The sequence below is a fragment of the Pelodiscus sinensis genome, chromosome 3 (assembly GCF_049634645.1).
Source record: "Pelodiscus sinensis isolate JC-2024 chromosome 3, ASM4963464v1, whole genome shotgun sequence".
Classification (NCBI taxonomy): Eukaryota; Metazoa; Chordata; order Testudines; family Trionychidae; genus Pelodiscus; species Pelodiscus sinensis.
The window spans coordinates 11,078,905-11,092,152 of NC_134713.1; the positions used below are offsets into that span (position 1 = coordinate 11,078,905).

Here is a 13,248-nt window from a genome sequence, read left to right on the forward strand (position 1 = left end):
TAGCTACATGAATAGCATAGCAGGAGTCAACATACCAAGTCTCCCTTTGACTCCCCTTACATTTCTCATTTCAGTGGAGTACTGGAATCGATGTGAGTGTAATCAGTGATCAATTTAGTGGGTTTTCCTAAACCAGCTAAATCGACTCTTGGGGGACTGATCACTGTAGCACTGATCTGCTGACACAATGACGAGAGATAGAATCATAGAATACTAGGACTGGAAGGGACCGCAAAAGGTTATCGAGTCCAGTCCCTGCCTTCATGGTAGGACCAAGTACGGTCTAGACCATCCCTGATAGACATTTATCTAACCTACTCTTAAATATCTCCAGAGATGGAGATTCCACAACCTCCCTGGGCAATTTATTCCAGTGTTTGACTACCCTGACAGTTAGGAGATTTTTCTTAATGTCCAACCCCCCCTTGCTGCAGTTTAAGCCCATTGTTTCTTGTTCTATCTTCAGAGGCCAAGATGAACAAGTTTTCTCCCTCCTCCTTATGACACCCTTTTAGATACTTGAAAACTGCTAAGATGTACAAAGAAACAAAGGCAAGAACACTACTCCTATCCCATAATAAGTGCCCAGGGTCAAACACAATGGAACACAACTTACAGTACATTTGAGGCCCATCACAATATCACTTTATTGAATGGGAAGCACAGTGAGTCACAGAGGGGGCCAGAACCAAACCCAAGAATTTGAATACTCCTGAATTTGTTAGAAATCCAGGACATACTACTAACATTGCTGGACAGATCCATCTCTAGTTAACCTCTATTACTGCATGAATTATTTCATTGCTCTCTCATGATGAGAGAGACTGAGACTGGGCTGAGAAAGAAACACCTGTGCTATGATTTTTGAGTTGGTTAGCTTGGGTTAATTTTGTCACTGTTTAAAAACATAAAAGTTTAGGAGCAGAACACCCCCAATGTACATCCCAAGAGCTAAAGTACATTGTGCCAATTTGCCCCCCCCCCCCCCCCAACCAGGTGCTTTGTGCCCCTGAAAAATTCTCTCTCTCTTAATTAAGGCCCCTTTCTATACATGTTGTGCCACAGCTTTTCAAAACAGAAAGGCTTCCTTTCTTGTAATCCTTTTGTGTGTGTGTGTGTGTGTGTGTGTGTGTGTGTGTGTGTGTGTGTAATTCATTAGCACACACAAATACAAATAGGCTCCACATCTTGTTTGTGACATGCCATCGGCCTTTCCTTCTTTCGATAATTTTGCTCTAACCTCTGAGATTTGCATACATGTAAATTGAACCATATGAGTTTAATTTTTCTCTGATATAGGACTTATACGGAAACATTTTTCATTAAATATTTCTCCTTTCGCATTTTTACAATTTTACTGTGAAAATCGGGGAGGATTATAACTCACACAGTAGAAGCCTTTATTTAAGAACAGCGGAGGGAGCCCTGTCCTTTAAGTAAGAGACATTCTTGGATCAGATACTGGCTGGCAGGATGGAAAAAAGGATGTATCATTAACTTTCATTCCATTCCAAATAACCTGGAACCCATAAAACATAAAGATACTCTAATTTTAAATATGCTCTGCCCCCATTCCTTCTTTCCATTTTATTTGTGGAATGTTAACTTTGAAACTTCATAAGCCCCCATAATATCAAGCAAGTCATTTTGAACAGATTCATAACTCTTTGAGCATAAAAATGTCCACATTAAAACCTCCCGTGATTAAAAGATTACTCTTCTAATTTCTCCAGCCTGCTTCATCCAACCACGTGCAAAGAAGTGACAGGTTATTTTGAGACTACAATAATAATTAACTTAAGGAGCTTAGTATAAACAGCATTGTAGGAAAAAAATCCATATGTCATTTAGAATTAATTGCTTCTGTTTAGGTCCAGCTTCACCTATGTGGATATGAATTCTCCATCTGAAAAATACATAAAAGATAACAAAAGTATATAATACTGTATGCCTCTTCTTTAATTTATGACAAAAGCAATCAAAGCTCTACTTCAACTACCCCATGTTAAATCAGTAGTCATAGCACAGATGTTTGATATTATTCCAAGTGTGTGTGTGTGTGTGTATTATATGTATGCATAGAAGTGCCCAGTACATACTGTTGGCATTATACAAAAAATGAATAATAAATACCACATATGTATCCATGCGTAGCAATGCTGAGCCAGCTGAATTCTGCTCCCTCCTGAATTCATGCATCTAATTTATGTTATCACCACACTGACAGTATTGTAAAATGAAGTATCTGTCCTCAAAATAGTGAGTTCATCAGAAGTCATCCATGCATGTGCTTCAATCTAATCCTAGTCACATCTAGGTATAAGCAAAAACTTCAGTATCTCTGCCTATTTATTCCTTGACTGTTGAGATTACCACAGTGGCTTCTGTGATGTGGACCTCTGCCTGCCAGGAATTGGAGCAAGATCACCAGCACATTTTATGAAGGCAACCACAGGCAAACACTGATAGAAGTGCAGTTTTGAAAAAACACCCTTCTACAATCTGAAACAAAATGTTTGTCGAGAAGTCAGTTCTGGGATGCTGCTTGCTATTTCTCTGCCAATGGTGTCAACTTTTTAATAATCACACAGAACAGAGCTGCTGTAATCACATACACTTGTATTCTAGCCATGTCCGTTAAAGAAAATAGCCTACACCCCAAATTCAAAGTAACTTAAAAACATCTTGTTTTTTTGTTGCTGAGAATAACAATTATAAACACAACAATTTCCTTTTTAAAAAATGAGACAAACTATGCGGTGGCAGAAAATAAAGGGTTTGGTGAGAGTCTTATTTACTCCAAGGCTACTTGTTTTCCCCGATTAGAGACTCTGTTTATACATAGGACCTACGAAAATCAAGGACCAAATTCTTACCTCAGTTACCCACTGAGGTTGTACAGTGAAAGCGGTTGACTTTGGCTTATGTATGGTCATGAATCAAATTTTTCCAGCTTGGAACACAGCAGGTAACTATCAAATGCTGTTTTCAGGGCTGTGCTGGTTTCATTACAATGAAGCAAAATTAAAGTAAAGTTATGATGGCTTCTGCTGCAGTAAAAAGTGGGGTGTGAAAGTAGGGTATCAATGTTTGCAAAAAGAAAAAGAACAAGACTGATAGGGAGAGAAACATGTTAATTTTCTCAGAGGTCCTGTAAACAATGGAAAGTGAAAAGAATAATTGAACCATAGAGCAATAGTTGGCAACGCGCTTTGCAAAACAAACATACTTTTACAAAGTCCTTCCCATCACTGTCACCAAATGTAATAGACTTATTTGTCAGAGAAAGAGAAAGTCTTGTGCATTGTTAAAGAAAAAGAGACATTACTTAGAGTACTGGGAAACAAATCCTGCTCTGACTCTTCTTTCATGCAGACCAAAATCTTTTTCCTAGTGCACAGTCACAGTGAGATAATAGAAACTGTGTCTCCTAGGAGACAGAGTAGATGGTGGGTTACTCCCCATGGCTTCTCCACCAAAGCAGTACAGCAACAAATCTGGTGAGCTCAACCACCACTGCCCCACATCTCTGTCCACAATCGCACACAAGGATCCTCTCCTGGATCTTCACTCCACTGTATAAGAACATAAGATTGGCCCTTTTGGGTCAAGCCAATGATCGAACTAACTCAGTATCCTGTCTTCAGAGAATGACCAAGTTCCAGGTGCTTCAAAGGGAATGAACAGAGCAGGCAATCATGGAGGGAGCCCTCCCCTGTTAGCCACTCCCAGACTCTGGTCTGAAAGTGGTATTCACCTCTGAGTGGCCTGTCCATCACAGCAGAACAGCAACATGGTCTCTCTGTTTCCATAAGAGCATGGGGCAGAATTTTTTCCCCTTACAAATGTTACCTATTAACATCCAACTGGCATGATAAAGAGTGCTGGAGTGTCCTCTTTCGATACTTCTCAACTTACTGGATTTCACTGTGTCACAACCATAATGTTTGTATTGGAAGTTGATTAGGTCTGAGACTGAGGATAAAGTCTTGTGACACTTGGGGAGAACTTTGATATGAGGTTGGCATCTGAAAACTACCATTTATAACCAGGAGCGGCGTGAGGCAGGCTGCGGCAGCTGGCGCCCCAGGAGGAACGCGTGATTGGCACCCCCGCCTGCATGGCCATCAATGGAGTGATGTCATCACCAGGCTCCCAGGGAACCCGGTGACATCATCATCGGGCGCCGTTGAAGGCAGTGCCCTAGGTGATGGCCGACTAGGCCTATAGCCACGGGCCGCCCCTGTTCATAACTAAGAGCACTGTGTAGAGATTTAGTCATCCAACTCTCATGTGAAAATGTGCCACAAACTTTAGGACCTCCGTGGACTTGTGACACACATTAATTCAACATGAAATGGCTTGACTGGACTCCTCTCCATAGATGGATACTTTTGGCCTTTCAAAATTTCATTTTAGTTGCTGAGGGGGGCAAAGATAAGAGTTTAATTTATGGAGATGTCATTATGCTCACAATCCCCACTTGGTCACAGAAAACATTTTTCTTGGTAGCGAGACAGTGTGGTCCAGTGACTTGAGCACAGGGGTATTAGCCAGCAAATGCTTGACTACCAGCTCTGACACTTGATGTGTAGCCTCAGACAAACCACTTAACTTTTTTATGTTTTTATTTCCCCCATCTTTGAAAGGGGAATACTACCACTCATCAAGTCAGCATGCTATATCATTATTATTTTTATTAGATTATTTCCCCCCATCAATTCTTATGAGTAAAATACTACATTTATTGAGGCAGATGTTGAAATCAGCAGCTACTGATTTAGAGGAATGACACTTTATTGGAAATGAATTAACTGACGTGGGGAAAACAATAGCTCATAAAAGGCCTTTAGCTTTACTCAGTCATTTCTTGGGATTTGATTGACTCCTTTTTAAATGTTAAATTGGAACACAGTATCCAGAGATAGCTAGCAACATATTTCTTCCTCCCTCTTCTCCCACCCTGCCCATGTGTTCTATTAATGGTTCATTCAATATATGCTATCTAAAGCATATATTCTTTAATCCAATGAATTGTTTTAGCTAGGAAAATAAGACCCTATCCAATAGCAGAGTGCAGAAAGTTGTTCTGCAAACAGAGAAATTTTCTCAGGCTCCTAGGCCGTGGCTGGTAGAGGCATTTGGGTGCGGCCAGTTCTATTACTGGTCAGCACTCATTACTGACTGATGCACTCTGTTTCCAGTGGGGTTCTTGTTCACCATAGCAGTGGGAGGTAAGAGGAGTTAAGGTAATGCATCAGTGGTTGCCAGTGGAGGAGATGGGAAGAAAAAAGGCAAAAGAAATATACTATTTCAATCAAAGTCTGAAATTTGTAGAAGTGGTTTTGGTCTCAAATATAGAAAAAATATTTATCCAAGAAACTCCTACTCGGGTGCGAACATCCTACTTCGAGTGGGATTTTATTTGGCAAAGTGCTGTGAAAGAGTGGAAGCTAATACAGAGCATGTCTATAAACAAATATATTTATTTAGTACAGATTGACACATTCACTAGAGTATTTCAGTGATTACACATATAAAACTATTTCCTACAGTGGTTTCCTTTTGTGATTCCGCTAATTTATTCAATTCCGCCCAATTTTCATGCATTGAATGTTACGAGCTATTTCAGCCACCCAGTCTGAAATGTGCATTTGGAGACTACATGCCTGTTTTTTTCATTTATTCATCCACACACAATTATTTGGTAATATTACGATTTGAACTCATATGGAAGCCAACCAACATTTTAATAGCTTAAAAATCATATAGAATGAATTCTGCCCTTAGGATAAGAATTAAGAGCCAAATCCTAAGCACCTTTACTCTATTTTTATTCACTCCTTTCTCAGGCAAAACCAGCATAAATGGCAGCTAGATCAGTTAAAAAGAGAGTCTTTACTCATGAAAAGATCCCTTTGACATTAACAGGGAGGGATTTTACCAGCGTAAAGATTGTGGTATTTGGTCCTGAGTAAGATTTCAGGATTAGTTTCTAAAACTGAACTAAATCTATCTTTCATAAGTATTTCTATACCACACATAGCTGTCGACTAAGCACGGATATAATTTATCCTGCAATATTAATCTTTTACCAGCAGTATACATTATTATGTGGCATTTGTAACATTTTAATTTGAGATGGACTGAAACCAAAACATGACACCTGATTCTCCATGAATTTTGGGAGAGTTTGGATCTAGTACTGAACTTTAAAAACTTTGTTATTGCTGTGTAATGGGCCAGAACTGGAACACCATATCCAAATATCTAGAGCACTTAGAACTAAGGCCCATCTCTAAAATAAACTGTAGTCAGGCTATGTACTATTAGAATTATTTGATCTTCAATTATACTTGGCACTTCTAATTAAATATTGAGGGTTACTTTTTATGTACTGCATGCACAGTATCTTATATACTGGGTGCACAATACAATATTCCAATTAAAAATGTGAGGGACAGCAATTAAAACACTGGTGGGACACCAATTAATTTATTCTGCAAGCTTTGTTTCTGATAACTGACAACCATAACAAAATTGCTCTCCCTTAAATAGCAAGCCAAATTAATTTAGCTTTGCTCAAGTATCTTTTCTGTAGACAGTATTTCATGTCAAAGTAATGGAAAGTATATAGTTGTATAAACACTGTATCTTAGCCTTGGCTTACAGAATAAAAACAGTGTAAAAAAGAGATAAATTAGCGTACTGCAAAAGATATGGGAAGAAAAGACAACCACTTCAATAAAAATAATCAACTTGTCCACAGAGTCTGGTTGATCCAATGACAGGGCCTTTAAGATAATGACCCTTGCTTTTCACTATCTCCTAGCAGTACACAACTAAGATCTCAATACTGAGATATGCTCAAAAAATACATGTATCTATTGTGTTAAGGACAAGAATGTGGATTTCTTTTTTCCTGTTGGACAGGTCAGAGAGTGCAAAAAGTATTTTCCCATTTCCACTATTTCTGTCGTGAATCACAGTTATAGTCTCTGCACTCCTTGAGGTGCAGTGCTTAGGCCCTTGGTTTGAAAGCTCTCCTCCCTCAACAACATTAGCAAGTGGAGTTCATTAGATGTAGAGAAGAGTGACTGCTTCATTCTTTTAAGTGGTGGCACTCCCTGGGAGCGGAAAATACAGAAGGTTGTTGCACAAGGCCGCATCAACAGAACAACAGAGGTATAAGAGAATCTTGGTTGTACTCAATCCAAAGAAAAAGATTAAAAAAAAAGAGAGACTCCAAAGCAATGTTCCCTCTATTTTTTTGGAGCCATGTGTAAGCGGGGGAATGGTCCCGCTATTGTGGAGAACTTTTCTGGCTTCTATACCACCCTGGTGAAATGGACCAGCGAAAGGATCTGAGTCCCCGCTCCCACTTCCTTTACCCTACGGCCTCCCTGTTCCTGAGGGCTCCCCCTCCATTCTCCTGAGCAGCAGAGTCCTTGAAGCCCCACCAAGGCTGGGCCCAGGTTTCCTGGGGCTTAATCCCCGACCTTGTAGTCACTAGGGGCAGGAGTTAAGGTGTCCCCACTCCGAGGTGCTCTCTTTACACTGCATGCTTTCTTGGCCCAGTGATCTTTTCATAAGGTTCTAAGCAAAATACAATTTATTAAACATCAACTGATTAAAGAGAAAAGAATAAGAAAAAAATGAGACTGGTTAAATGAGAACACACAGCCCTGCTCTGTAGCACAGGGACATCAAAACAGCAGCCTGCAGAGTGTAAGGACAGTTCACAGTCTCTTCCTTATAGGCCCCTTAGAGGCCCTGAATGTGCTGCAGGGGGGCTGCAGGCTGGACATGCTTGCTCTGGCAGTGACCACACAGCCTCAAGCTCTAAGTGGCCAGACCCCTCTCCCAATCTGGCTTGCTGGGCCTCTTGACTGGTGATATCTTCCTGCCCAGAACCTCTCCCCGCACTTTGCAGGTCCCAGCTGCTCACCACACCCAGCTGTAGGCTGTGCTGCCTTGTCAGTCTCCAGCTCCTTGCGTTGCTTCTCTGTCCCTTTTGGCTTCTCTGAGCACTGCCAGTCTGCTGCTCAACACAGGGTCTGCGCTCCTTGAGCTGTGTGTGTCTGGTTCTATTGCTGCAAAACTGCCTCTCCACACAGCTTGCACTCCTTGGGCTGTCTGAGTCTGGCTCTGTAGCTGCAGGACTTCTTCTGCACACAGCTTGCACTGCTCATAGCTGTCTCTCAGCTCTCTCCTTGCTCAGAGAGACCCAGAACAAAACCAAGCTCACAGGGAGGACGGGGCCTGGCCTCTTGCTTTCCTCACTGGCCTGTCCAACCTGTCAATCAGGCCGAGCTGGAGTGTTGGCTGCTTTCCATTGTCTCTGGGGTCTGTCAGTCTCAGGGCCCTGATTTCTCATGGACCCTTCCCCTTTTGACACTGGGAGCTGGTGAATCAAAGACTCCCGCGGAGTTTTAGTAAGGGGCTAACAGTCCCCTTACACATGCATGGAATAATTTGTGTTATATGCACTCAGGCATATGTGGATGTGCACCATCAGTAGAAACACATGCTGCCAGCTGTGGACGCTCTGCTAAATCAAAGCACTGATCTGCTAATCTAACAAGGAACACTGCTCTACAGACTTCCTAGCTGTAACAGCACTTCTCAGAATCCAGGATAGTCAGTTACTCATGGATGAAAGAGCGAGAGGGTGATGAGTTCTCACGTGGGGAAGCACAGGCTCCTTGTTTCTACATGAAGGACCATCCTCATTCATAAAGTGGTTCAGTTGTCTGAGAAGATGAGGGAAAGATTCCATCCCATGCTTTCCGATGCCTGGTTCAGGTTATCCATACTTTCCAAGTGTCTGCCTGTTGTAGCGGGTTCACTCACTTTCACGCACAGCTTCTTCCCTCAGGGTGGGGAAGTCATTAGCTGCTCCGATGCCGACGTGCCCCCTTTGGGTGAGATGTTCTCTTCAGGTCACTGCCCTCTGGCAGTGACCACTCCATTCTTGGTCCGTACCCCCTTCGGGGGGGGGGAGGGAGGAGTGTCATTGTTCTTGCTTTGGTCCTCCTCCAGGGTCCTCCCTACACCCTGGGACCCCTAGTTCTTTCTGAGAACACCCAGCTCCCTCCTGGTTCCGCTGCACCCTCCTGGCCTCAGTGGCCCACTGCCAGTCCCTCTCTAGCCTCTCCAGGTAGACTGCAGTTTCTCCAGGCCCCTCCTCCCTGGCCACAGGCACACCTCTGCTACTCGGTTGCCTCCTGCAACTTTGCCTTGCAGTCATATGGCTTGGGGCTTCCCTGGCTCAAACTCCCCCAGTCTTCTGCAGCTTCCTCCGTGCCTCCTTGCAGCCCGGCCTTTTAGGGCTGCCTCCATGCGAGCCCCGGCTGCAACTGCCTCCTTGCAGTCCTGGGCCTCAGGCCAGGTAGCCTGGGTTTGTTAGGCCAAAGCCACTCACATTGCAGGCCAGCAGGCTTATCTCTCTCCTCCTCCCAGGAGCTGCTCTTAGAGCCCTCAGCTGGGCCCTCCTTATCTGCCTCAGTTGGGCTTCCCTCACTCCAGCTCCCAGCCCTTTAAAGGGCCAGTGCAGGGCAACGCCCTGCCACACTGTCTTTCTACCATTTCTAATTTATCCATCATCTTTGCAACATATCTAAGTTGTTCAGCTAAGCTAATGATCCACTATTCACTTCAATATCTCCTCTCCTATTTACAGTATTTCCTACGTTAGTCACCACTTAACTTCACCTTTCTTTTGAAGTGTCTGGGAATGGCCAATGTCAGAGACAAAGGAGCGGGCTAGATGGCCCATTAGTTTGATCCATTGTGGCAAAATCTATTCCATTAAAGAAAATTAGCCATCTTATATTTCTTTTGTATAAAATATTACAGCAGCTATGCATGTTTAAATATACAACTAGTATTTGTCTAACAACACACTGTCTGGGCTGAGAGATCCCCCTGGCTGACTGCCATTGTTCAACCATTTAAATCTAGACATATGAATGGGGAAAGATGGATTACCCACTCATAATTCCATCAAGGGCTTTTCATGATATCACAACCCATTTTTTTAAAAATCATATATTGAAAAAATATTTAAATCTTGTAGGAAAGATTTTTTTTTTCATAAGTACTCTTTTGATGTCAGAACATTTTGATTTGTGGGCATGCTGACACTGGAGCAGCTCGATTACTGCATGTTTTCATTTATCATGAGTGCAAAGTTGATGTCATTAGGATGTGGGATTATTGCAGCAAGTATATTTCACATGTAGTAATTACATTGACAGCAATTATTTCACTTCAGATTTTGGGGTAAGCAAAAACAGGATGCAGGTATTGTATGTATGATCGCTTATTTTGGTCTCAATAAAGACCACTTATGTTGAATCCTAAAAAATAAAGTTTTGTTTAATTAAACAAGGGAGAAAGGAGGCGCTATTAAACCCTGATCCACACTAACCTTCTACTTTCATAGTAAAGTATACTGGGATCCTGTGTGGCAGGGTGTGGCGCCTTAGCTGCATTATTCCCCATAATGGTTTAGCTCCCTTTTCCTTTGCTTTTTTTTTGCCACACAATGGCTTGTGGTAAGACTGGAGTGTCAAGTCCAGGCTTTCAGCCCTACAGTAGCTCTGGATTTCCTTGTTTTTGTGGGTTTAAATCAGCCCCTTAGCATTACTTATATGCATTTGTTTTGGGTAATTGACATTAATTTTCAGGTTGCATCACTGGCATCAATCAGCAAGCTTCTCCAAGGACTGGAGTTAAGGGGCCTCTACAAAGGGTTAGACATTGTTTCTTTTGTTTTATTTTTGGAAACATCTTAACTACCATGTACTTTTCCAGTTGCTGTTATGTTCATTTTGCATAATGCAGCATAAAACGTTAGTGGTTGTCTTGCTGAAAGATTATTTTGGCATTTCTGCAAATGACCTGGATCTGGAGTCTGGTGATAATCAACATCTTTGCAAAGACAAGTTGATACACTGGACCTATGTAATGCTAAAGCAGCTCTGAAACAGCAGAACATTGCTTTTCAGAAAGACACATGGCCAGCTGCAGATGTTTTCCATATGAAACGTGGAAAGTGACAGACCCCACTCATCAGTGTTCTCCCATTCCAGAACACATGCACAGACAACACTGCTGAGATATTCAGCACCAGCCTCCATTACCAGGTAGTATGGAGGAACAAGTCGATTTTCATTGTACCAAGTAGGAAAATGCACCAGCGCAGTTTATTGTGACAGTTCTGACATTTCCATCACTCCATTTTGTACATGTACTGCATCCCTATTCAAGGGAGACCTGCCTGACTTTCTGAGACTAAAATGACAAAATCATCATACTCTGAAGATGAGTTAGCTGTTTCAAGGTTCCAGTTCTGCAAATCAGCAGCTAGTGTTCAACAAGAACCCTAGAAAAAATCCTCATGAATATGGAGCAACCTGCACGGTATAAACTGCTGAGTCAGCAGTAAGGAGGACCTAAGGGAATTCAATAGGGCTAGTCCTACTTTGCCAGCAAAATAGTGCAAAGTCAGAGGTGGAAGATGACCCGAGGCCCTCCATAACACACACATTTTGTGGTAGGAAGCAGTCCATGGTTACACCCAGACTTCATGTCATCCGGGCTAATGCCTACCGCATATACAACTGAAATGTACTTTGATAAAGGGCCAGAGTTTCAAAAGAGTGTAGAGTTATGTTTTCAAGTGTTCAATATGGACAACCGAAGCAAGATTTTTAAAAGTGCTGAGCTCCCACTCAGTTTCAAAATAAGGACCAGATTTTCAAAATCATTCAACATCCAATAGTGCCCCCCACTTATGATACATAGGGATACATTTTCAAAAGAGTACAGTATCCAGTGTGCTCCTTCTCAAAATCTGGCGCTGAATGTGGATGCTGAATGCTTTTGGAAATTCTATCGATAGCATAACATTTGGGGCTTGTATGTTCGCAACTACACAAAAATATACAATGGTCTTGGCTCAGAGCCCTCCCCCCATAAAATGCATAACGTAAAAACAGTTTATCGATGGCTTGAGTCAGTTCTGCAAAATCTAAGGAATTATTTTTAGCTTGAAACAAAGCTGTACTATTACTGTCCTTCAGGCTAGGCAATAATTATAAAGCTATACATATTTAGAAACGTATATATTTTACCATATAATAACTGGCACCAATATTTATAAATTTAAAACTCTGCTGTAGATTTTAATAGCAGAGTAGAGATTTTAGCCATGCTACTGTCATTCAATTAAAAGGGAACTGTGTGGTTAAATCGGCTTTGAAATTCTCAAATAATATCTACTTTGAATTTTATTCTGCCTTCTTTCCCTTTCCTTTTCATTTTTTCCTTCTAAGTCTTGTTGCAGTTTTTCACCAAGGTGTCATTTCACATCTGTTTGCCTCCCCAGATCAGTTTTCTATATGGGTACGTCCACATATCGTGCTTATTTCAAAATAAGCAATTCCGGAATAGTTATTCCGAAATAGCTTATTTCAAAATATCATGTCTACACTGCAGGGAAGCCTCAAAATTAGTCTGAGGCAGGCTTCCCTAATGTAGATGTGCTATCTTGATTTAGAGCCCCAGGAGGCACTGGGGAGGAATAACTTAGAATAGCAGCAGTGGAGTGTCTACACATGCCTTATTTCAAAATAGCTATTTTGGATTACGCATTATTCCTCATAGAATGAGGTTTACACACTTTGGAATAAGCCGTCCATTATTTTGAAATTATTTCTAAAAAATGGAATGGCTATGTAGATACTCACATTGTTATTTTTTGAAATAATGCTAGTTATCTCGAAATAACGGTGCTGTGTAGATGTACCCTAATATGTAAAAGCGTTCATCTTTCTTGATATTTCCTTTTCTTCTTCAGCTCTTTTTCCTGCTTTCTTGTCTATGCCTCTCTAGTTACTTTCTAAATCCTTTATCACAGTTTGCCTCTCCCTCTATGTGTCTCTCTATCAGTCAACCCCATCCTGCTTACAAATCCCCCATATTGTCCCAATCTCTCCTTGCCTTTCTGTCTCCCTCATTATTATTATTAGTGTGTCTCATGAGTCATTGCTTCTCTCCTGTTTCTCCTACATTCTCCCTCTACTTCTTCCAGGTCTCTTCTCCCGTAGTGCCTGGGTCTTACCAACATCAACTAAAAGTGGAGCAGCCCTGTGACTGGATCCTAGGCAGCATCTACGTTATCCTCTCCTGCAGGCAGTTCTAGTTTTACTGTAGGGCTATATTGTTAGATCTGCGGAAAAT

The 13,248-nt window shown here is 41.7% G+C and overlaps 1 protein-coding gene across 7 annotated transcripts in view; it reads right to left on the minus strand.

Annotated features, from left to right (window-relative positions):
* Nucleotides 1-13,248, minus strand: part of SUPT3H (SPT3 homolog, SAGA and STAGA complex component) — a 426,525-nt gene that overhangs the window by 15,695 nt on the left and 397,582 nt on the right. The window contains exon 12 of one of the 7 annotated variants that reach the window (XM_025183404.2): nt 1,151-1,906. The exons of the other annotated variants lie outside the window; for them this stretch is intronic. Within the exon in view, the coding sequence (XP_025039189.2) occupies nt 1,880-1,906 (27 nt within the window). The 3' untranslated portion in view covers nt 1,151-1,879. Of the gene's footprint in view, nt 1-1,150; nt 1,907-13,248 lie in introns of those variants that run through there. 7 annotated transcript variants of the gene reach the window in all.